The 25,455-nt window shown below is 48.4% G+C and overlaps 1 protein-coding gene across 19 annotated transcripts in view; it reads left to right on the forward strand.

The window, feature by feature from the left end:
• MSI2 (musashi RNA binding protein 2) overlaps positions 1-25,455 on the forward strand; it is a 184,636-nt gene that overhangs the window by 62,911 nt on the left and 96,270 nt on the right. For 18 of the 19 annotated variants that reach the window (XM_052689153.1, XM_052689146.1, XM_052689150.1 and 15 more), the window contains one exon: positions 2,498-2,590. The exons of the other annotated variant lie outside the window; for it this stretch is intronic. In XM_052689153.1, the coding sequence (XP_052545113.1) occupies positions 2,498-2,590 (93 nt within the window). The remainder of the gene's footprint in view (positions 1-2,497; positions 2,591-25,455) is intronic. 19 annotated transcript variants of the gene reach the window in all.

The following is a 25,455-nucleotide window of genomic DNA, read 5'->3' on the forward strand; positions in this document are numbered from 1 at the left end:
AGAATTCCTGCGCTGTGTGAGCTGGGCCTTGGTGCTCTGCAGGTGCTGGGGGTTTGGTGCCTGAGATTCTGAAGTTCTTTAAATTCCAAAAATTCTTTCATAAATCCCTTTTGCCCATTTTCATAGTCACGATAGCAAGAGAGAATGGGGAGGAAACGAACAAAGAAGCCTAAGAACAAAATTGATGTGTGCGGGCACGGATGGGCGCAGAGCTGGAGGCACAAGCTCTGCAGAGCCGCACGTTCCTTCGTGTCGCCTGGGCTGGGTTCCGCTCCTGTGGGACGGATCTGTTTCCAGAGGCAGTCTTCAGCCTCTTCTTCTGGGAAGACTGGCTTGATGTGCCACAAACCGATCTCATTACGACCTTAGCCGAGCACAAAATGCCATCAAACCAGAAGAGCTGTCGTGCTGAAGCACGGTGGTTTTTCCTGCTTCTGCCCCAGCTGAAGTGTTTGCCAAACACAAAGGCAGATGTATTTCTGAAGAGCCAAGCCAAGAGAGAGATTGTAACCTTGAGTGACTCTTCGCAGTTCAGTCACATGTTGAGTTTTGATTAACTGCAGCACCAACACCGTGCACAACAAAGCGGTTCTGCAGATACTCGCCATTAGCGGGCTTCATAACCACCGTTAGGTCTCCCTCTCCCCTGTTGATTCCTGCTACAGCACAGACAGACGCCATCAGCGTGCAGAGACTCCAGAAACACGTGAAGTCTGCGTTCTGTGCAGACCTTTCGATGGCCATCGACAGCTCTGCTTTGCTGCACGTTGCTGAGGTGTGGAGCTGGCAGTGGTGCCTGCTGCCGACCCGGCGCTCAGTGCTGCTCCGAGGGGTTGTGATGGATCGGCTCCCATGGCTTCCTGTCGCTGTCAGTGAGTGCAGGCGGATGGCACAGCGGGTTGTTCTTAGGTGTATCACAGAACATCCCAAGTGAAAAGGGGCCAATAAGGGTCAGCGAGCCCAACTCCTGCACTCACCTATACGTGTGTTTCTGTAGAATTGTAGGATATTTTGGTTAAAGATATGCAGGTGCGTTTTCACAGCCAAACGAGACGTTCTGATTTTAAAAAGCCTTTGGTTTTGAACAGAAACTCCGTGCCTGGCTCAGCTCTACATGCTGGTGCCCCTCAGCCTGACCTGGCCTTCCCCAGGGCTGCATTCTTTGCCCAGGCAGTGAGTGCTGAGTACTGGAGCCGTCTGAGAGCAGGGATTGTGAGGGCAGGCTTCATTTTGGCCTTCGCTTCTGTACCTAGAAGTGATTTCTAAAACCATTTCCCATCTCACAGCACACAGTCAGTATTAAAATGTTGTGAATTTGCTTGTCATTACCTGTATTTTCTTTGACTGAAGCTATAGAAACAAAATAGTCTTTTTTTTTTTTTTTTTTAACCTTCAATCTTCTTTCTAAAAGAAGTATTTCTCTTTTTCTTTCTTGGTCAAATATAAAAATGAAGATAATTTCAAATATTGCTTTAGAATAATTGCTTTCCTCCCTCTTTTGTATGACAACAGGAGCTTGGCCTGATCTTCATCAGATGCCAGCAGGCAGAGGGCTCCTGGCAGCCCTGCGAAATCCTTTAGTTACAAGTTGGCTTTAGCCAATTCTTTATTTGTAAATGACAATTTTATACAGAAAAATGTATGCTTGGGCTTCAATTTCAGAGTCCTAGATTGCATTCAGGAAAAAATAATTGAATTTTTACACTATTTTTTTTCCTTCTTAACTTACAAAAAAAAAAAGTGCAGCTCTGTAAAGCATGAGTGGGGAGTGATGGAGGGAAATGTTTGATTTGAATGGCAGCAGAGATGGGAGTGATGGGTCTGCGCTGCTGCGAGGCGCCCATTGGTGGTGGACTGGCCCTGCAGTGACACCCACTGCCCTACTGGTGCTGCTCCTAAGGGCTCGGGTCCTTGGGCTGAGTCCTGTCCATCTCAAAGGGCTGTGGGTGATGGGTCACCTGGAAGTGCTCCACAGGGAGTCCAGCATCATTCCTTTGCTTTGTGTGGACCAGCCTGGGCTGTGGGGTCTCGCCTCCTGAAGAATGTCGAAGTAGTTGTGCAAGTTCCTTTTAAAGCCACCCGTGGAAACTTAATATCAGGGCAGTTGAGTTGGATGGAATTGCCTTATGTCTGCTAAAGAGTGTGCTTTGTCTTTAGGAAAGAAGGGGGAAAAATGCCGTGCCTTTCTGAGATGGTAGCTATGAGGAATCCTTTTTCCCTTATATTTGCATTGAGAAGCACAATAAAAATCATTTATTAAAAAAAAATATCCGGGGGCTAGAGTTGTTATTGAGTGCCTTTACTCATCCATTTCTCAAGCAAAAACAAAACAAGACAAAGAAAAAAAGTATCTAATCAAATAGAATCTGAATTGCTTTTGTAGAGAAATATTCTCATTAACTGGGCTAGGGATGGCATCTGAAGAATATATTTTTTTTCCACATATTGTTTGAAATAATCTGGTTAAACCATATGCTTGTCTTGTAATTTCTTGCAGATGGTCACAAGAACAAAGAAAATATTTGTAGGTGGATTATCGGCTAATACAGTAGTGGAAGATGTAAAGCAATACTTTGAACAGTTTGGCAAGGTAAGTTCCTGCCTGAGTGAGCGCTGCATTCTTTGAATTCTTCCTTTTTTTCCCTTTCTTTTTAAAGTGTTTTGAAAAAACAGAAGTGCAGTGAGGCCTGTGCTCAAAGGAGAGCCACATTTTCTGCTTTGCAGTATAATTTTTTTTGAAGCCTATTTAAGTTTGTTTTGTGGTTCCTATTGTTTGCTGCATCTGAATGTGTACAGCATCATCCAGCATTGTCAACACTGCTCAGGGTTAAAAAAAAAACATATCAAAACAACAGCAACAAAAATCACTGGGAGTTGAATTTGTGTTTGTTCAGGAGGAACGTACCCTTACCTGAACGATTACACAGTTGTCTGCTCCATAACGTAAGCCTCCTGTGAGCCCTGATTCCAGCAGCTGAAGGAGGCACAGAGGTGTGTGAGAGAGCTTGCAAAGTTGTGAAATGCCTTTAGGAACCAGGTGAACAGCAAGAGGGGAATGGAAGTCACCAGGTTATCCTTCTGTTTCTTACTGAAAAATCTTTAGCAAGATCCTTGTGAAGCACACGTGGAGTCCTGAAGTCGTTAAAAGCAGAGTTAGGCGTGGAGTCGGTGCTGTCCGAGGGAAGCCTGGGCCTTGCCCCAGTGCTCTCTTGTGCAGCACAGCAGCTCGCACCCTGCGGTGGGCGCCAGTGCGGCGTGGGGCCCCCGGTGCGGCGCTGGCTGTGCTGAGCTGACGGCAGGCGGGGTGGGCAGGCCCTGAGCGCGGTGCTCCCGATGGGCGCTGGACCTTCGGCGCTCTGCAGCTCGGTTTCTGCCTTTTGCATTGCATCGACTGATGATTTAGATGCTTGATTGCCTGAGCGCGCAGCGGGATTTCCCAAAGCAAAGCAGCTCCCATTCCTTGTAGTCAGTTTATGTTTCTTTTATCTGGCTCTGAAATGCCTTGGCCAGGCAGTATTTTGTTGAGAGCTGAGGAGGGGAGTTTATAAACTGTTCCTGTGCTGGATTGGTAGTTGTTTTTCAAGCCGTTCACTTTATTTTCAATAATAATCTTCGATTCCGGCAGGATGTTTACAGCCTGCTGAGCCTTTTATTAAAGGATTACACGAGCTTTTGGATGTTTCTTCTGTAGTTACTTCTAATTGCGGAACTCCTCTAACCTGTATTTTTGAAGTTAATAATAGTTTCAATAAAAGTGCTTTGCATATTGGCTGGATGCTCTCTTAATCTAGTCTTTTTAATTTCACCATCTGGTAGTTTCATGTTTGCAGTTTTACAGTCCTTGATAACGCAGACAATCGGACTGCAGTTTTTCAGTAGCGACTTGTGGTTCGGGATGCTTCAGTTCCTGCTTTTGTGCTCTGCCTTTCTTGACTTTAAAGAAGGGTTTTCAGAAAGCAATACTTCTGAAGAATCAGATACTCTTCAGGTGTTATCAGTTGAAGGCTTAAAAATGAAGGAGCTGGAAATAATTGTGTAAGTTGTGAGCAGGGCTGAAACCCTTCCCTTTGGCAGTGGAGCCGGGGTTCATCCCGCTGAGGCTGGCAGTCCTTGGGGCTGGGCTGCTGTGGGACTCAGGGCCAGCAGGGTGCTGCCCAGTAGCATTTTCCAGGTGCATCCCTGTCTTGTGCATCTCGGTGCTACATTGTGATCAGGAGGAGAGTTTGAAGGCAGTGGCATTTTGGAGGCACTCAAGTGCTCTTGACTGCACTGTGTTGTTTGTCAGCTGGCAGTTTGGTTTGGGGGTGTCTGAGGTGATGCCTGCCAGGCTCCAGTTGTGAGAAGGAGCAGAGGTGATTAGTGACCCTCGGAATCGTGGACTTGTGGTCCAGCTGGTTCAGGTGGCTCAGTGCACTGCAGTGGGTGGGTTGTTTAGGCACAGGGAGGGCTGTCCCTGTGGGACCTGTAGGAGCTGCTTCCTTCTCTTCCATGCCCATCTCCTTCCCAGGCCTTACCTTCACTTGCTGCTTTTGGTTGCAGGCTCGTGGTGGCAGAGACTGGTGATGTCTGTGTCCTGCTCAGCACACCCCTCTCCTGTCAAGTCATTGCAGTAGGAACAGTGCATTAGGACTGATGGCAAGGATTGCATTTGGTTAGCGCTTTCTTAAAATAAAAGGCAGTTGCGTTATGTAATAAGAGAACAGCAGAGCCGCCCGTGCTTGATAAGAACATCTCAGGTGACTTCCTCTTTGAAATGCTGAGCTTTCTTATTGGTGTGAATAAAATTGCTTAATGGCTGCTGTGCTTCTCAGAATCCAGTCTGTACTTGCTGCAGAGAAGAGCTTTGCAACCAGGGGCGGTTGTTCTGGTAACTGGAGGTTGCTCTCAGTGCAGCCCGTGGTTACAGCCATGCAACTTTGGGCCAAGCTGACGCGCTAATTTAACGGGAGTTGGCACGAAGGGCCCTGAAGTGTTGAATTCGAAATAGTTTCTTTCTGAAAAGTAAATGTCAGAACCTTTCTCTCCAGTAGAAAGAAAACTGCCTTTAATAAACCTTCTTTCCTGACTTCACCAGTGGAAATGCCTGCCAGCTAGCACGCCAACAAATGTAGTAATGATAACTCTTGAGACTTTTATTGTGAAGCTTCTGATATGATAGTTATTTCTTTCAGTAAAGCTGAAGATCTGTGGGAATCCCAGCCATCATTCAGAGGAAGACAGGGAAAAATGACCTGCATAAAATCAAAAACCTTAGCAGAGCGCAGAGCAGTGTAATTAAGGCCTGGTGGCCGGCTGCAGGAGGGGCCCGGCTCCCTCTGCATGCCCAAGCTGCTCCCCGGGCTCAGCGCCTCTTGCGGTGCTCAGTGCTTCCAGAAGCAGTTTGGGAGCAGAGCTCAGCTTCGCTGCACCTCACCCTGGGCTGTGGTGGCAGAGGGGCCTTCGTCTGTCTGCACTTCTGTCAGGGCGAGCGCATCCCACGCGCCTCCAGCTGCAGGCGAGGGTGGTGAGGGACCCCTGCGGGTCTGCAGTACTGGGTAGCTTCGTTGCGCTCCTGTGAAAGTAATGTCGTCCTTATTTTGTGACTTGCAATTACACTTCACATGGCGAACTGTGTAATTAGTTTGGAAGACTTATGCCTAGTCATTGGTTTATCCTAATCGGCTTTGGCTTTTCCCAACAACAAAGTGAGCTTATTTTCCTAAGCTGAAACAACTCTGCTCCCTTTGTTCCTGTCTTTTATTGTCTCATTCCTTTCATTCTGTTTTACTGCCAAAGTTTTGTTTCATTAGGCCTACAAGTCATTTCCAATCCAGTGGGCTGCTACAATAAGGCCTTTATAGCTGGCTGCCCTGGTTCCCATGTCCCTCCTGGTCGGCCGCCAGCGCCTGCGGTCTGGCACTGCCTTAACCCCATCGCTGCCCGGGCTGAGCCGGGCCTGCAGCACGGGCTGGGCCCCCTGGGCTGGGAGTGCAATGCGGTGCCAGGGGGGCCCTGATGGCACCGGGCAGTTCTGGACCCAGCTGTTGGATCAGTTCTGTTCAGTGGTGTTCTTCGTGCAGGGCTACAGCCAGTCCTGGGGGTGCCGTCTTTTGAATGAAACCGGGTATTTCCAGCCCATGTTTCCAGCTTGCTGGGAACGGTTTTGTTACAGGTGCGTTTGGCTGTCCTCAGCTATTTAGATCAGTGCAGATATGACTGTTCTGGAAGCAAAGATGTATTTTCTTGTGAGGTAGAGAAAACACTAAGTTTATACTTCAAAAAAAAGTGGTTTTTCTTAAGGTGAAGTCTGAAATATTTTTGTGGACTGCTTTGCATACAGTTATTTTAAACTGCTGGCAGAGCAGTGCTGGTGCTGGTGGCTCCAGCTGTTGTGCTTGCTTTCACCATCTCAAAGCAGGAGCGTTTGCTCTGTTTTGTCTTTCACAGCAATCCTGAAATGACTTTTGGGAATGGGCGCTGTAGCATTTGGTTTATATTTTAAAGTTCCACATAAAATCAGAACAAAGATGCATGCATTAGTTTTGCTTTCTGTTGGGGCTTGCCACCAGGTCCCTCAGACAAATTGCAGGCATGCTTCAGCTTTGCCCAGAATGTGTTGTTTCGTCAAGAATGGCTTTTAAGATTTGGAAAATTTGGAAGAAGAGAGGATTTCTGAATTACCTCTCTGGTTGTGAAGGGTTTCGTACAGTTGCTTGTTATTTCCTGTGAGGCACAGAACAGGCCAGTGGAATAATAATTTCTGGTTTCTGATGTTGGTTTGGGTTTTTTTCTCCCGCAAAACTGTTGTGTTTTTGAAAGATTACGTTCTTCTGATCTCTCCCTTCTGTAGCCATGGCTTCCTGTCTCGTTACAGTTAACAAATACAAGGAGGCTGCTCCTAAACCCTCCCTGCTGCCACCAGGGCTGGGGTGCGAGGCGGGCAGAGCTGCGGTGCTTCAAGGAGCAAAGCGTCAGGATGAGAATTTGCCCCTTTCCTTTTATGCCGTCATGTGTTGTAACAGGGACAGCAGTGCAAATAATGACTAGTTTAACCTTTAAAAAAAGTAATCTGCTTTCAGTAACAGACAAAAAGTCCCTCTACTTTCTGCATGAAATGGCAGTGGAAGAGGAGAGGGAAGGAGGTGTGATCCACATGCAGGATTTTAGCCTAATCGGGTGGTTTACGTAATGTGCTTCCTACATGCTTTTCTCTCTGACAGCTGTGAAAATATAAATCAGGAAAGCATGAAAGAAAACTCCTCCTGGCTTGGCAGGGCTGTCTGGGTGTGAATGAGTTAATGTGCCATTGGAGTATTAAGCACTTCACTGGTTTACTTTTCCCTCAGACCTTGAGTGTGGCCTCTGAAGATGTTATTGCAATGGAGTTATTAGCATGAGAAAAGGTGCTTTGCTCCTGGTTTTGTGTCCTGGGGATTGGGAGTCTGCTGGAGCTGGGGCTGAGGCCAGAGCCAGGAGGTACAGGGAGTTCTGCTGGCATGAAAGTGAAAGCAGAGTTAATTTTGGCTTGGCACACAGTCTGAATTGCGTTGTTACATCTCTTGGGTGTTGATATGTAGAGTTAATGGTTAATGGGATACGTGGATGGTCATTCTCAAAATATTTGCTTTGCAGAAAAATCATTTTTTGATATGACAAGCTGTTAGCTTGCCACACGTTTCAGTACTGTATTTCCAGATTCAGTATTTGGGAAGTGGTGACATTTTATGAAATTGAGGGACAGATTTGGGCTCGTTTATGTTCTTGTCTGTAATAGCCCAAGTTTCTGAAACATTTTATAAATACAAAACAGAGGATGTTGGCTCTTTTTTTTTTTTTTCCCTTTGCTGAGGCTGCTGCTTATGTCACCATTCCCTTCAGAGAGGTCCTGAGCTCTTGGCCTGTTGTTAAATAGCGTTTAGGCCCTTACATTCTTCTTCCTAAGTTACCTGGGAGCGCTTTGGGAGGAGCTGCTTAATTTGCTTCATTGCAGCTCCTTAGGTTGAGCCCCAGATGAGCAGGTTGTTTGCAGCCTGTGATGAGCGGTGCTGCTGGGCGCTGTGCTGCCTGCCCTGCCCTCAGGCATTAAGTCCTGATATTTCCGGAGTTCCTGGTTTGGATGCTGTGTCTGTGTTACTCTACAGGATAATGAATATTCCTTTAAATTTTTGCTTTGGCATGTGACAAAGAGATCTGGGATGCAGTGGTCCCTCGTGGCCTGGAGCGCTTTTATTATTTCTGCTCACTCCCACGCATGCTCGCTCTTTTTTCTTTTTTCTTTTTTTTAACAAACCAAGGAACTCGATTGTTGCTTTAAAAAAAAAAGTGTTTTCATTCTCTGAATGAGAGCTTGTACACAGGAAGTCAGTTTTTAGGAGGTCTGTAACAAGACACACGCTTTGTGGAAGTGGTTTTGTTATAAATTAGCGGTTGGTTTCTACCTGGATTTTATGAAAAGAGGAAATGTTAAGGCAGGATTTGCGGGCAAGGCGGCTGTATCAGAGCACAGCAGAAGTTTAAAGCGTGATTTTATTTCCTTTCTTGCTCTGCCTAAATGAAACGGCACGGCAGCCTTTGTGCTGTAACCCGTGTGAGATGAGGTAATTGTGGTGGGGAGCCGGGGCCCCGAACATCTGTCTTCTGTTTCCCACTGTGCCACCCACTTGCTGTCTGACTTTGGGCAAGCTGTTTTATCTTGCCTTACATTTCCTTGCCTTTCTTTCGTAGTGAGCTCTGTAGGGCATGGGAAATGTAAATATGCCAACAGTCCTGTCATTCGCAGCCTTCAGCCGTGTGGCCTCGGTGCCGGCTGAGCACACGGTGCCAGCAGCGATTGGACGGCTGGGCTGAGCTCCGTGCAGCACCTCTGTGCTGGGCTGAGTGCTGCAGCTCTGCCAGAGCGCGGCTCCAACGCCCGGCTGGGAGCTGCTGGGCAGCGCCTGCGTCCTTGGTTCAAATGTGGCTTTTAAAGAAAACTTTATCGTCTTTTTCTTTCTTTTCCTTTTTGTGAAGTCACGGCTGGTGTTCTGTGTTCGTCCTGGGAGCAGTTCTGATCCTGAGCTCGCAGGGCATGGCACACAGCTGCTGACCTGAGGCACCTGAGACTGAATCAGCAATTGGCCGGGGGCTGCATTTGGATGAAAGAAGTTAGAAGAAAACATTCATGTTAACTTTTCCAGCATGCACATGAATGCTTGCTTGCAGCATGTAGCAACTTTGCAACAGGGCCAAAACCATTAAAATTACCTGTATCTTTTCTGAGACCCCATGAAATCTGATTTTTCGTTCTGTCTCTGTTCTATAAAAACATGATGTAATGTACCTAACAACTTCAGCTAATCGTGTTTGCTAACATCTTCAGGTTATCCCTGCAGTGCCCTTGGATTCATCCCAATGTGGGTGGGTGGGCTTGAAGATTCAGGTCCGCTGGGATGGAAATGTTAGTGTTGCACTCTGATAGCAGCTTTGAGTCTGGATGCTTTTAAAAGTATCTGTGAGGAGCTTCATATGAATTGTTCCAAGTGTGGAAGGAGCCCATGTTGCTGTACGAGCGCCTTTTGCAGCGGGACGTGGACGGCACGGCTCGTTCAGCAGCTGGCTGCAGGGCTTGGGGCACAGCAGCCCTCTGCCCCCAGCGCCGCGGCCCTGTGCGGAACATCGAGGAGATGCCAGATTTGAGCTCTGTACTGATTTTAAGAAACTGACGTTTTTCTAATGGAAAAATAGTTTGTTGGTGTTTAAGTGTGGTGAGCCTTCTAGTTCTTGTTTGTGTTCTTGTTCTTCATATGTATTTCTGTGCTATTCTGTCAGGGCAGTAAGAACCAACAGGATGATTTTTTGGTCCATCCTAGAGGTGAAGTAACAGAGCTTTGTTCACACACACAATACTGAGCTCTGACTGATTTAATTAAACTTATGCTAATTTTATAGAGGTAGGAGATTAAATTCATTTGACATCCATGTGTCCACCTCTGTTAAGGGAATGTAGTATTTGTTTTTGCAGAGAAAAAAACGTGCCTGGGCGTATTTGAGTGGCAGTGGAGTAGAAGCCAGGGGCAGCAGGCTGGTTAGTGTGAGTTCCATTGGTAACCCTATGGTTTGGGGCTCTGTGCTGGTCCAGAGAGACTGCGTATTTATACTGTGTGGTGCAGTGTATGTATTTATAAATACATCTTCGGAAATGGGGACAAGGGCAAAGTAGCTCAAATGAAGAGCCAATTAAGATAATCTAAGCAGAATGAGGATTAGCTGCCTCTTAATCTGAAGAATACCTAAATGCATTTGGCCAGTTTAGATCAAGCAAACATTTGTCTCTGACAGGGGCGTTCACAAGAGGTTTTTGGTGCGTAGCAGTAACAATGGTAGTGTCTGCTTACTGCCCTGGGTAGAATGTTTTTGAAGCAGGGATCTGGGCCCTGCTGGCAGTGTGAGGTGTGGGCTGTGCTGCAGTGTCCTCATTGCACAGGTTGGAGGTGAGGGAATGAAATGATAGCTTATGTGAAACAAGACCACATTTTGCAGTTTTTCTTTCACAGAAGTTTGGAAATTAGCAAGTTTGTTGGAAAAGAAGCGGCCGTGCATTTAGCGTTTAAAGTGGATCTTAGTGCCCATCCTGACCTTTGCTGGCATTCCTGACCCTGCAGAAGGGATCTGAAGAGAGGCATTGACACGTCCCCATGGCACCAGGTGGCCCTGGCAGTGAAATCGCAGAGGTCTGAGCACGTGCAGGATCCCACTACCAGCACTGTTTGTTTTAACACTGGCATTTACACCTGTGCCCTCTGGTGGGTTGTTGTGCCTGCAGCGCTGACCCACAGCGTGTGCTCGTGGTGCCGGTGGGACTCATTGCAGGAGATTCCTGTGCTGCTCCAGCACTGTGAGGAGTGGTTCAGCGGGTCCGGATGGGTTCCTGTTAATTGTCAGGATGGGGAGGATGGGAGCAGATTTCACCAGGGGCAATGGAAGAGATCCAATGAATTTCCACTCTGTTTCCCTGCTTGGCAAACCAGCACTTACTGTCACTTTGCATAAATAGGTTTATTTCAGAGGGTCAGCCGTCACCACTCCCCCTCTTCCCCTCCCGGCCCACCCTCCCCTGAAGGATAGGAGGCCGACGAGCATTTAATTTCCCCAACAGCAGGTGCTTGTCATCCATCTGAAGATAGCTGCCAACATCTGGTGCAATTGCCTCAGCAAACGCAGTAACAAGGCGGCCTGCAGTTCAAACGCAGGGAGAGCATTGCCTCTTTAATGATAACAAGCTGTTGGCTTCCCCTCTGAGATGAATTCATCTCACAGATGTTTGTCTAGTTTTGGCAATCTTATCACTATAGCTTTGGTGATTATGCTCAACTGGAGACTATTACTATAAAAGAAGTTTGAACTTGTTCCATTTTTGCATTATTTTTTAAAATCTATTTATTTCTTTGCTTTCTGGATGTAATTTGTACCAGCAACTGTACCGTGGGTCCCTTTCCCCGCGTATCCTTACTTTCTTGTTGGAACTGCTGAACAGTAGCTCGCTATTTGACATTCACCACTGGTGAGTGTCTTTCAGCCACGCTGACATTTTTAACATTCCCCATCAACTGCTTTGTGGTTTGAACCCTCTATTTAACACCACATTTTCTGGGATTACTTGGCGCGCGTTCTGTCTGCTCTCTCTAATAACTGCAATGTACTGACTATTCCTACGAAGCGTGAATCGCCAGGAATATTCTGGATACTTGCTTTTGGACGGTAGGGCTCTGGTGACCTTGGCAGGGGTTTGTAATGAGAACATGCAATCATCTTCATTTTTACATCTTGAACACTTGCAGTCGCAGTGTGCTCGTACCAAATGTGAGGACCTGCAGGCGAAGGCTTTGGTGCTTGTTTGCTACTGTTTGCTTTTCCAGCATGCCTTTCTTCTGCTGTTTTGTTTTTAAGGAGACATTTTTCTCCTGAGCATGTGGAATTTAATTCTGGTAAATAGGATTTATTTTTGGAAACGTGCTTATGAATAGGTGACTCATGCCTGAATGAAGATTTGTCACTGTTGGTGGGGACACCACATATATAATTTCTGAGTCTATAAATAGATGTCCGTCCAAGTATTGGTGACACGGCGATGCTGTGCACTGACTCTTAGCTGGAGGAGAGTGTCCAGTGTCAGTCTCTCCTGCCGGAGCAGTAATTTCTGCTGATGCTTAAGGAATAGACATCAGTAGCTTCATAAAATACTCTTTAAATACTCTAATTAGCACAGTGGAAATTGGGGTTCAGACACATTCTCTAGGCACAGTCACAGGGTTGGTTTGTTGCTCCTTTCCATTTCATGGGTGGAGTGGCTGATCTGAGGAGTTTGGATGCTTGTCAAAAGCTGCTGGGTATCGCCTGTAGGTTCCTGAAATCTAGAAACTCGTGTTTGCTCATTTAATGCATGCACTCAGCTCTCATTGCAGGAGATTTTTAAGATAAGCCATTGGCGTTACAGTCATTGTGATTTTAAGTACTGGAGATGGGATTTCCTTTTTCCCGTCCTCACTGGTCCTAGGCTGGTTCCATGTAGTCGATGTTTGCTCAACCCCATTTACCCACCAACATGGCACATATGGTTTATTATTACAGCTTTTTTCTGCTCCTGCTGTAGTTACAGTATTATTAAAAATCCATTAAATTTTAATGTACATCATAAAGTATGTGCTCCTGTAAATGTGAGCACGGATAATTATTTCTGATGAATAAACCAAAAGGACAAGTATGTAAGAAGTTCATCCTGCAGCTTTCAATTTTCATTATATACATCTCCTGCAGGGGCAATCGTTGTGATGTTGCAGCTGGTTGTTTCTGTGGCCCGGCTCTCCCTTGAGATGGCTGATGACAGTGCAAACTTGAACTAGCAGAAGTGCCAGCGTTTTTGTGGGCCTATTTGTAGATAAATGGTCTACCAGGGGAAGTAACCCTGTGGACAGTAGAGGACGTGAAGCGCGCCGCAACGCTGAGCAACTTTCAGAGTTCCTGTTCACACATTGGCTTTGCAGAATCTTGGAAAGTAACCCAATTATTTCTCATTAAAATAACCTAGAATTCTAGCAACCAGCAAGGTATCGGTGCTAACACACCGCCAGGAAAATAGGGAAGCTCTTCTTGGTTTCCAGAGCTCGAAGTAGGCAAGGGAATCATTAAAAATAATGCATTACAGTGTCTATAAAGTTTCATGCAGAATGGAGTAGTCCACAGGGGCCTCACCTAGTTTTGCATATATGATACATACATAATGGCTACAGCTTCTCATTAAGCTTCCCATAATACCGAGTGTGCATCTCTTTAACACCTCCTTCAGGCTTCACGTTATTTGCCGAGGATTTCCTAATAAGCAGGAATTTAAATATTTATCATGCTTGCCTCCTGTCCCCACCAGCCTGAAGCCCTTGTCACCCTCACCTCTCTCTTCAGCTTCCTGTTCTGGAACGCTGTGGAAAGAATCCAGGGGCCCAAAGGACTTTTCTAGGACTCTCCTGTGAGGGAGTTCTGCTGTTCCAAATAAGAAAGCAGGACTGTCCCAAGAAGTCATAGAGATCCCACAGGATCCCATGTACCATTGCTTCTTTGCATGCGAGTGTTGTGTTAAAACTGCTCAGGTCTTGATGGATCCTATGGGATCACTTGGTTGTTCTGTGGCCTGGGAAGGAAAGAGGAGGAAGGAGGTATGGTTGGACCAAGGTTTGGGAGGTCTGCTGTGCAGACGTGGCACTGATTTGCTGTGCTATTTTAATCTCATTCAGATCCTCACCCACAATCTGGGACTAATGGTGAGTCTTCTCTGGTGCTGTGGCTGCAAGCATCTCCACGAGGGAGAGAGCGTGTCTGTGTGCAGCACCTTGCCCTGACCTTGGGCAAAGTCACTGTGCTGCTGTGATACCAAATAATGACAGATAAATGCACCTCTGTACAGTTTAGTCTAGCAGGCTTTGTTCTCTCATCCCCAGCCCTCCCTGTGAAGAATTTTGTTTACTTTTCCTGAAATGGATGAGGCCCTGTTGCATGGTCCTCTTTTAAAAATAAACCTTTAAAAAGGAAAATAAAAGAAAAAGAACAGAAATCAGACCTTGTCTGATAAAACAGCACAGATACTGATCTTGAGTTCAAGGCAGCGTGAACCAGAGGTTTGTTTAAGCGCAACACAAATTCTGCCCTTTGTGGATGGTGTGAAGCCCTCCTCCTGTCCATCCTGTGCTTTCTGAAAACAAACGAAAAAGAATGGCACTAACATTCTAGAACTAGCAGTATTGATTTTTTTCCTTTCTTTTGTCATAGTCTTCAATTAGATTTACGCTCCAAAGTTCACAAAGTCAGGTGCTGTGGAAGAACTGTATTTCATTTGACCTTCCGACTGTATTTTGACTTGAAGGAAGTAAAAATACCTTGTAGAGATGGGATTGCTTTACTTCTGAGCCAGCAACAAGCTCTTACATAGGAGAAGAGGGAAAGATAGGGATGGAGAGGAGGACCTCTCCTGCTGTGTGAAGGGCTGTGTAAAGAGTCACTGTTGTGCTGCCCCATGCTGTGCTGCTGTCCTACACACAGGCTGTGCAGCTCAGCTCATCAGGCTTTCCTTGCCTCTATTTACTCAGTGCTGTCTTTGAAATTTTTCTTACTCCTGTTTGGAGCTCTGAGAACCCTTCTGTCAAAATGGAAGCGAGCTATCAATAGTCAGCAACGCGGGAGCGAGCTGCTCTGGCCGTTGGTGAAATGTGGATTCATTTGCTTGATGGACTCCATGGGCTGTGATGAGTCCAGAGGAGCCCATCGTGTCGAAAGAGAAGAGCTGCAGAGATTAAATACCCAGCGATGGCAAAAGCCAGCGAATCGACACAAAGCCCGCTCCGCCTTCACGCTCTGGCGCCCTGGAATGTGACCTTGCTTTGATGCTGCGGGCTCACAGCAGCGTGCGGGGCGGGCGCTGCCGGAGCTGCTGCCTCGCGCCCCGCTGCTGCTGTGACCTTGCAGAACCGGCCCGGCCCGGGGGCCTGCAGGAGGAAAGGGGCTGCAGATCCCCCAGCGAGTGGTTTGCTGTACTTTTCCTGCAGGATTCTGGTGGAATCTGATTACTGTAGCCCAGCTCGACCATCTGAGTGTTATCTGAAGGCTAGGTGTCCTTTCTGGTGCTGCCAAACGAGGTTTCAAAGCACGCCCCGTAGCATCCCTCAGTTCCTTCTGGTAAACTGGGGAGGCTGACGATGCCTGGCCTGAGCAGGCTGAGTCCTGATAACTTCAGCATTTCACTGCTGAAAGTGGAGATTGAGACAGGCTCATGAGAGGCTGTGACGTGATGGGTGAGCCGGGCTGTGCCTGGCAGTGCTCGGATCGCTCTGGGTTTCTTCGTGCTCCAGTGCTGCAGCTGCTGCCTGTTGCAGGGCGTGAGGCTTCATGGCTCGTGTCAGTGGGGCAGTGGGTCTGGGTGTTGCCATCAGCAGGGTCTGCCATGCAGTGCTGTAACCTTCCTGAAGTGGTGAATGTTGGCTGTTCCCTGCTCACAAAGCAGCTGTGTAGGATAAATAGAAGCATCTGTAATGACGCTGCTTCCATCTTGTTCATTGGTAATTAGGAGAAGAGTTCCTGTGAAAAGTACCCGCTTTGCTTTGTTGACTCAAGCCGTACTTCTTGTTCCCCCTTTTCTGTTTAAGTGGGTAGATTTGTGTACTATTCCCTGACCTAAAAATTTGCTCCATAAAACGTGCAGAAGGTGTGAAAGTCTGAGAGTGTATCTTTTGGGACCAGAGGCTTGCTTTTGACCTCTATTTACATGGTGTAAATCAAATTGGAGGGGAGCAGTGAAAATAGGGCAGTCACACTTGCATCAGGGGCTGTTTGGCCTTATCACAGTAATAATGCTGTGTAAAATGATAATATGTGGTAGGATTTTGTCGTGGCCATTGGTGATAAGGAGGGTGCTCCTAAAAGGGAAGAATTAGAGGTAATTGATGATTTCAGTCTGATTGCTTGCGAGTGTTAACTGGCAAAACTCCTTGAGATGAGGGGGACTGTGCTCGTTTGCACCCACCGCGTGTGACCAAACATGATCCAGATGGCAGCAGTGCTGGAGCTTCGTGTCAAATGGGGCACGGGTGGAAAACTGCTGCTGTCCAAGGGAAGGGCTGCCCGCTCTCCTTGAGTCACCTTCTCTATTTTTGTGGCCTCTGAGCAGGAGCTCAGTGCAGCGTGGTTGTGCTGCAGCCCCTGGGTGCGTGTGCTCGTCTGCTGGCAGCCCGGGAAGAAATCTGTTCGTTTGCTTATAGTGCTATTGAAATATTAATGCAGAACAAATTGTCCAGGTTAAACTGAACATCAGACAGAGAAGAGAGAAATGGTGTGTGATGGTATCAGTGGTTTGTAAAGGAAAATGCTTGACTGCCCTGTGATTGAATCTATTGACAGTGCGCTGGGTGGGCAGAAGGATCCTCAGTAGCCAGAGCAGGGCAGTGGCTGAGGTCTTGGTCTGTGACCCTCCCTGGGCTGCTAGGAACTCAGGTGGAATGGGAGAAGGAGCTTTTCTGTCTTGCATCATCTGTGACGGATCGGGAGGGTATATGGGAAACATTCGCTGCTCTTGGGACTTCTTCAAACAGACTGTTTAAAGTCGTAATTTTACCCAGATGGTAAATATAGGAGACATCCTCAGCAGCCTGCTAGTAATAATAATACTAATATGGCCCTTTATACTTTCAAGCTGCTGCCCAAGTAGCTGCTGATCTGTCGTGTCTTCTACAGCAACGTGGAGTTAAACCTGAAGGATATTGGCCTGAATTTGTAGCAGTTTATCAGTCATGTCTGTGGGTGAACTCCTCTGTGCTGTTGGTACTGTGGAAGTAAACTGATTTCTCCTGTGTTTCTTGACATTGATTCCAGTCTCTCATCGTGGTAGTGAAAAAAAATGTTTAAGCTGAATGGGGAAGAGAGATGTCCTTCTGTCTACTGCGCTACAAAAAGATGAGCACGGCCTCACAGACAAATGATGCTTCTTTTTTCAGCCTATAGTGTATAAATGAGCATAGTGTGAAAAAGAGCTTGCTTTTTTCTGTGGCATGACCTTGCTGGCTTAAGCTGTGTGCAGGCTCAGTGTTTGTGCTCTGTGTGCTCCAGTGTGACCGCAGCGTTTGGGGTTTCCCATTGGTTTGGGTGAGATTCCCCTTGTCCTGCCAGCTGGGTTTCTGGATGTGTGGGATGTCATTGCTTTGAATGTGGGCTCCGTCAGCCATACTTTGCTCTGTGTTTCTGCAGTAGTGGGATGGGGCAGGCAGGAGAGGACATGCCAGTGTTTGGTGAGAGGTGGGATGGGGGGTTTGCTGTCAGGTCTGGACTGCGCAGGGACTGCAAGAGAGCAGCGGTGAGGAGCTGCCCTGCCCTGCCGGCCTGTCCGTCTGCAGCATGGCTCGCTGTGTCTCCTTTGTGCAATCTCTCCAAGGATTTTATTTATTTTTTTGCCTTTAAGGGTGCTTCCAAAGAGCATTAGGTGCAGGCGGAGGGAATAGGTTTGCACACCTGCCTGCAGTTAAGTAGTTTGCTTTATGTTCCTTAATCTTTTATGCAGTTGCAAGGATGGTGCACGTAATGCGAAGTCATCACTGAGCCAAACTCGTGGTGCTCAGGGATGAGGGCTCTGCACCCAACTGCTGCCCGCCTGCTCTGCATCTCGGGTGGGTGTGAGCCTGGGGAGAGAGCAGAGCGTGGAGCCCCAGGGGCGGCGGTGGCTGCTGGGAGGAGTAGAGGGGGGTGAAGGCATCCTTAGCAGAAGGGACCGTGGGGGAGTGAGCCGAGTTCTTAGAAAGAGGATGATGTGAAAAAGTAATTAAAAGGAAAAGTCTAATGGTACATTAGGGGGAGATGCAACTGGAACTTGAATAAGCAAATGTAAAGAGGGAATTAAGTTCCAAGCTTTCCTCTAAGGAACTGAGGAGGAAAATATGTCAACAACTTCTGCTGATGCAAATCAGTGCTGAATCCACTGCTGAGGAGCTGCAGCTCGTGAGGCCGCCTCGCTGTGTGCTTGCTGGTGTGAGCCTTGAGAAGCACGGGGAGAGGATGTGGCGTTCTGCAGAGGTGATAGGAAGGACATTCGAGTCTGAAGCAAAACATACGGGCTTGGAATGAAGTGAAACCATTGGTAGTGTGGTTTGCCTGGGGCAAACTGGTAGTTTGTTATTACCAATATTAATTTCAGTGTATAATGCTTCAAATGATCTCAATAACTTAATGTATGTGATTTTTTTAAAAAGCAGTTTACCCACTCTGATCCTGGGGAAAACAAAACAAGAGAGGAAAAAACTTCAAGTAATATCAGCACTTCTGTTTTACTCTGGAGAGTAATCTACAGCAGAGACGTTTATTTTTAGATGTGAAGAATCTGCATGTGTGTTTCCAGATGTATTCTTAGACTTCGTACTGCTTAAAATTCAGCTACCGCAGTAAGCAGATCCGAATTTTCCTCTCTGTAACATTTTGTCTCTGCCCCGTGGATGTCTTTTTTCTTTTTTTTTTTTTTGTCTTTTTTTTCCCCAGCAGAGAGCGGGGGGGGGATGCTGGCGATGAGGGCCGGCCCTCAGTCTCTGAGCTTCCTCTGAACTTTCCTCCCCGTGCGAGGAATGGCCCGTTTCGATGAGGCCCTTTGATGCGGTGCGGAGGTCAGGTGAGGTCAGGGCTGTGGCCGTGCCAGAAATCCCACAGATGCAGGAAGCGAAGAACTTCTGGAGGATGCGGCTGAACAGGCAGTTATTTCAGTGTGTTCTTTCTCTGTGCGCACATTTGTTCTCACTACATTCCAGAAGCAGAAAGGTCCGGATCCTGTGCAGCGCAGAGAACAGCCGTCACTCCCCGTGTTCCAGGGGCGGGTTGTGTTCCCGCGGGCAGCGCTCAGAGCAGGGCAGCACGGAGGGGCCACGCGGAGAGCGGCAGAGCTGGATTCCCTCTTGCTTTGATGTGCTCTGTGAAGCGCCCAGTGCTTGTGCAGCTGGATACCTTGCCTCCCTGCCATCTCCTTTGCAGCCCTTTGGGTCTGTCCCTGTCTTTACAGCTTGCTGCCTGAAGAAGGGTGCTCTGCAGATGTGTTAAATTCCGCAGCCTTTGTTAATTTTCCTAATTGCTGTGTGGAAGTAAGAGGAGGGAAGATGCTCCTCGGCTTGGATGTCCCAAAGTAAAATCCCAGCCGAACAGCTTATAATAGATGGTCAGCTGGTCGTTAGGGCTGGAGCCAGCTGGGAAAGCGTGGCATCTGTCCCCCAGGAATGCTGCCTGGTCATCAGACTGGATAAATTAGGACTAGTTCTGGGAGAGCCTGAGGTTGGGGAGCTGCCCTAAAAGCCAGCACCCAGCCCTCTGACATCTGTCTGGGAGTCACTGGTTGTGGATGTTGCAGCTCTGAGACGTGGGTGTGGGGATGCTCTGGGGGTGCTGCTGCCCTGACAGCTCCTAACGGTACATCTCTTAATGGATCCAGCTTAAAGGGGGAAGGGAAAAGATAATGCCTGTGATATTCCCACAGCAGCCATGTCTGCGTTTTACCTTCTGTGCCTTTCTTCCGTGTGCTGCCTCCTCCCTCCCTCCCTCTGAGGCCGGGAGCTGGATCCAATGGCAGCGCTGCTTTTTCTCAGATGCAGCACAAAACAGATTTTTCTAGTGGCTGAATTTAATCACTTAGATGCAGAACACTGATAGACTGAATCAATTTAATTCCTATTGCTCGTGACTGGGAGGGGAGAAGCAGGAGGAGGAAGGTCATAAAATTTAGCAAGCAACAACTTGGCTTAAAAACGTAACCAATAGGTCAGGCTTTCAGGGAGATCTAAACCTGCCCAGGCCAGTACGTATGGCAGCTCTAGGAAGTGGAGCAAGTTGTGCTCTGCAGAGTTGGGAAGGTCATTTATTGGTGTGAGCCTAAGTTGGGAAGTTTTTAACTGAGCTGCTGGAAAGGTCCTGTTTGTCACCAGGCCATAAGCACCTCGAGTGGCCCGTAGTGCCTGTGCATTTCAGGGTCTTTCATGCCTCCCTCAGAGCATCTCTGCCAAGGCAGCAAGTGCTAAGCATAGAGCTCTTGGATGGCTCTGAATCCCTTTGGAGGCTTCAGTTACCTGCTGTGCTGTGAGTCTTGCTCAGAGAATGGGAGGATTTCATTGGAAATGAAGAAGTCTATGATTGTCCTTTTAAAACAGATGCTGCTTTTCCTAGCATCTGTTAGAATGACAGCATACCTGTTCCATGCGAACTCTGAAGTTTAGGGCTTGGTGGCAGCACCTTGTTGAGCCTTTCTGAGGGCCCTTTCTCTGGGCACGGGTGGTGCAGGTATCTGTGCAGCCCCACACGTGGGATATGGCCCTTTCTGCGCTCATTTCTGATTGCAGGAGGTGAAACTGCTCCCAGGTAGATGCTGACGTCAGACTCATCCTTCACCAGCATCCAGTTCTCCCTAGAGAAACCTTAGGTGCACCTTGCTGAGGGCCAGTTCCCCAGTGGCATTGCAGTAGGACCACCAGCAAGTTTTGCACGGTGTTTGTGTGGTGAGTGACGCTTCAGATGCTGCCTGCAGGGCACAGTGTAGCAGAGCAGAGCCTTTCCCTCTAGCTACTCACAGTCGCCCGGCTGACAGCAGCATTCCTCCTTACATGGGGCACGCGTCAGGAGCAGAGTGATAACAGCAGACTTGGCCAGCTAACAGCAAACTTGGTAGCCTGCCACAGCCATCAGCCCATATGTACCATGGTAAATAAAAGCTGCGGCTGAATTCCTTTCTAGCTTTATATAACATTTGTTACAGTATGTAAGGAGAAGGGGAATCCCTCCAAGCGGTTCTGCCACAAAGATGAGTTGGAGCCTCCTGTAGTGCGAGGTGGGTGTGCAGCAGGGCTGCCACTCGCATGGAGGAGGGACGCAGCAGCGAGCAGAGGCCGTGTCCAGGCAGCAGTGTGCACCTGCGTGCCTGTCAGTGGGGCTGGGAGCTGCATGGGGGCTGTGTGAGCCGAAGGGGAAGAAGTTTGGCTGTGCTAAGTGATGGTCAACTTAAAAATAGAGCCCTCTATTTATAGCTGTGGCAGGAGGCTGCTGCCTGCCGCTCAGTGGTACCGTCTGTCTGATGATGCCCTTCACATCGATGAGCACGGGGTGGAGGCGGTGCTGTGTGCCGGCTGTGCTGTGGGAGCACCTCTGTGGGACAGCAGGGCCTCATAGCTCTTCCCCGACCTCCTCCTTGTTCCTCAAGCACAGCCTGTGCCCACTGCGCCGCCAGGCCTGCGTGGTGCAGAGCCCTGCAGGGTTCTCATTGCCTCGGGCTGGTGAGGCTGTGGCCCCGCTCCCCGGTGTTTCAGTGCCTCTCCTGTTGCTGCAGTGAGATGCCCAGGCAGGACGTGGGCGGCCTCCCGCTCTGTTGTTGCTGGGAGGGAGGTGTAATGTAAACACTTATTTAATTGCCGCATGTTGATTGCTGATGAGGCTTCCACTTTACAGACAGGCAGCATCAGAGGGCGGCGCTGGTTCAGTTGCGATGAATGTGCATGGGAAGGAAGGAGAGCAGGAAGGGGAGCCGTGCGCAGAGCACGCAGCCGCACAGGTTGCCTTGCCAAGGCGATTTTGACAGAGCTGCATCTCGGAGCTCCAGGTGCCTCCCTGTAGCAGGAGATGATCTGCCTGGTGGCAGCCCAGGACTGCAGGGAGAAGCCAGGTTTCTGTGTGCCGTTGTCTCCCCATGGGGCTGCTGGGTGCACGGCTCGCTTGCTGCTGAGTGAACCCATTCTGTTTCTAAACAGGTGCTTCTGTTGTCCTTAGCATTTCTTGTGCTGACTTTGTTTCTTGGAACACTAGGGGAAAATAGAGAAAATTTTGGCCTCGTTGGGCACCGCAAGGGTTGAAGACAGCAGCTCTGCAAGGAGAGGCACTGCGGGTGGCTTGTGTGGCAGGAGCAGCGGGAAGCCCACGGCTTGGGGTTGGAGCAAGGCTTTGCTTTGGCTTCCCAGCGCCGTGTTGAATTGCAGATTTTGCCATTTGTCCCTCTCCCTGCTGTGGGCTCCTGCTGCTGCCTGTCCCTGTGGCACTTGGGTCCCTGGGGTGTGAGGCTGGCGGTGCTCTGTGCCATGCGGATGGCCGTGCACTGCTGGCAGCCCTGCAGCGCTGGCTGCTTGGCTTCTGTGGCAGCCATTCTGGGGTCTGGTAGCAGGGAAAGCTGCCGGTCCTGTGAGAGGCAGAGAAGAGCTTGGTGGGATGACCGGTGGCCTGGCACAGCTTCTCTGCTTTGGAGAGCAAAGAAAATCCATCAGTGAGCCATGGCCGAGCTGTCAGTGCAAGTGCCTGGTGCAGGGATTGCTGACCTGCGGCAGCTGGGAGCCGGCTGGCAGCTTTGTAGCGTGCGTGTGGAGCAGGGTGGGTGGTTGGTGTGTTGCACATACAGTCTGCTCCTGACTCTGAGGGGCTTTTACCCAGTGTGTGTTTTCACATTCCCATCCCAAATTAGAGGGTACTTGGGAAAATTTATTCTCATGAACTTCTGCACTTCTGAGAGGAGAGTTGTGCCTCTGGTTGTAAGGATATCTGCTGCTGGTTGAAACGTAATCTTGCTAAATCTTAATTACATGGGGTCTCAGGGCAAGGCTGTGTTTTCTTATGTGTGTGCTTTTCAAAAGAAAAGAAAAAAGAAAAAGAAAAAAACACGTGTAGATATGTAGGGTCTGTTTTCCTTGAGATTCTGTCCACACTGATGATCAGCATTCTGTTCATAAGGGCAGTTGTGAGTTCCTGTTGTTATGGGGTTTGTTGATTATTATTTTTTTGTTGCTGTTGTTCTGTTTTGTTATAATGGCAGAGTGGTTTTCTATTAATGTTTCAACTGTTTCAGCTTTGGGCTTGCCAGTTCAGGGTTGAAGGTTGGGGTTGCTGTTTCACTCACTGCTGTACACTTAAAGGTAGAATTTCTGCCATAGTTTTCAATCTCTTGGGTTTTTGCCATTTTTTATCACATTCTGTGTTAGTTAACCACTTCTTTATTTGATCATTTAAGCGGACTGACTCGTACGAAGATGATCACATGTAAGAGGCACCTATAATGAGAAAGGGGTTTGGTGTCATTCGTATTTCAGCGAAGAAAATCGTGTACTGTTTGCAGAACGGAGGCAGCACGTATTAACACTCAACAGGCGGCATCCGCTGTCCTGACAGAGCGCCGGCTCTTGCTGACTTCCATGAGTGCTTGGGCAGCTCCAGCACTTCCTCTGCAAGTGTGGTCCTCTGCCTGCTTGCGTCTCTCTTTGTCTCTCCTCCAGCAGTCTTGTCTCTGCCTTATTGAAACACTGTGGAGCTGACCTGGAGGTCTGTGTGTTAGGGAAGATTTACCCCCATGAAGCGAAACATCAGGCCTGGTGCAGTGCTGACTGCGTCTGGAGTCCTGCTCCTCTTCAGTGGAAGGCTTCCAAACCTCTCACTCTTCACTCTTGTTGAATTTTTGAAATAGAATAAAACATGAGAGCTTTGGCTTGGAGTTCTCTTTTATGGAAATAGTAAACAAATTCAAAATGACTTTTCACTTTTCCTAGAAAGCGGGAGTTACGTATATGGCAAACGTTAATTGGCAATTGTCTATTGATTTGGCTTTAAAAGCCTGGGGAGAGATTTGGCTTTTTTCAGACATGTCTCTCTTGAGAAGTATAGAAAATATTTTTCCAATGAAGAAGATCTTTGAAACTGGCAGGAGTGGGATTTTCTGTATTTGTTGCATGCAGACTGTATTGTGGCTTTCATTTGTAGATCATAGAGTTTGCATCTCTGTGGTCCTCTCATGTTGCTACTGGCTTCTGTGCAAAGAGGATGTAAAATATTACCCTTCTTTTTTCAAAGACATCGTTTGGGTTTTTCTGCTTTGAAACAGTGAGGTGAATCTGGAGCTGGGCTCTATTCCTTCCCATGGATTCCTGCCCGCCTGGCCCTCATTGCAGCACTGTGGCCCAATTCCCATGTCAATAGCCAGAGCTGCCTGGGTGCTGGCACCCAGCCCTGTGCCTGCAGCAAGAATTGCCACTGCTAGGCTGGCCCTGGGGCTGGGTTAGTACAAAAGATTTCTTCCTGTCTGAAGATTTAGGATGGGGAATTCCTGTTTGCGTTGATTATCAGAGATAGGATTTGAACTGGTAGACGTTGAAAGGATCTTTGGATGTTTCCAAGGATGGAGGCTCACCAGCCTCTCTGGGCAGCCTGTTGTTTGATAGCCTGGTATTTGATAGCTTTCAGGGCTTGGTGGCCATCACTTCTGGACCCGTCTCTGGCACCACCAAAAGCAGCTTGGTCCGCTCTTCGTTCCTCGCCATCTCTTATTTTTCTACACAACAGTGAGCTCTCTCCCTGCAGTGGGGCAGTCCTTCCCACCTTTCCTCAGAGGAGGGTTGCCCCAATCCATCATGTTTCTCTTGGCCCTGCGCTGCTCTCCAGGAGCTCCACCTGGTACTGCAGATCTTGGACTGGTCCCAGGCTCCAGGTGCCGCTTCCCGGAGCTGAGAAGGTGTTGGCTCTCCTTGCCACAAGGGAGCATCGCTGGGTCACGGCCACTTGGTGTCCACCAGGACCGCAGAGCTGCTTGGCCCCAGGTGGTGCCTGGCCAAGATGCGCTGGAGGGATCTTCCCACCAACATGATGTGCTCGGGTCTGATGGGTTCTTGGCCATCTCCAACCCCAGCTGCGCCACCACCTCTGGAAGCTGCTGGGCCTGGGAGCTCCCATGCAGAGCTGCCCCTCACCACGTCCCCTCGGCAGCACCCCCCGCTGGTGGCAGTCTGGCTGTCACAAACAGATGTGCCACTGGGTAGCACAGTGGTTTCGGGGGGCTGTGATGAGCGCGAGGTGGTTTCACACCCCTAGGCTTCTTCCGAACCGAGTGCTGGGCCAGCTCGCTTGAAAAGAAAACCTCAGCGCCGGTCGTTTGCTCCGGAGTCCTGGTAGCTGCGTGCGGGTGCAGGAGTACGAAAACCACGCAAAGCCGTTGTGATATTTGATATGTAGGTTGGTAATTTATCAGGAGCAATTGCTCTGCAGATCACTTGCGTGCTGAAATGAGCAGAAGATGGTGTGCGCCGTAGCTTGGCTGCCTGCCTGCAGCACGCGTATTGTTAGAATTTCTTCCTCCTCCATCTCCTCCCTCTCCCCATTGAAACGACATGACACCAGGGGACCATTGATTTCTGCTCTCCGCGTTAATGAAAAATTCCTTGTTGGCTCCTAGTTTTCTAAATCCTTTGAGACAGCTGCGACAGTTTAGATACTTCAGAAGCAAACATGCCAGCCAGGGTGATGTATGATTTGTGAACTTTCAGGGGACAAAAGGGTAGGCTTCTGCTACTTGTAAAACCAAGAGAGCTCTTACCCTTGTAATTATTACATTTTCTGGAGCTGGTTTGCTGAACGTATTTTGGTAACTCGTACACAGTTTCCATTTCATATGGCATACAAGATTTATCATGTTTCTTAATGCTTAAT

The sequence above is a fragment of the Tympanuchus pallidicinctus genome, unplaced genomic scaffold (genome assembly GCF_026119805.1).
Source record: "Tympanuchus pallidicinctus isolate F22 unplaced genomic scaffold, pur_lepc_1.0 scaffold24, whole genome shotgun sequence".
NCBI classification, from domain to species: Eukaryota; Metazoa; Chordata; class Aves; order Galliformes; family Phasianidae; genus Tympanuchus; species Tympanuchus pallidicinctus.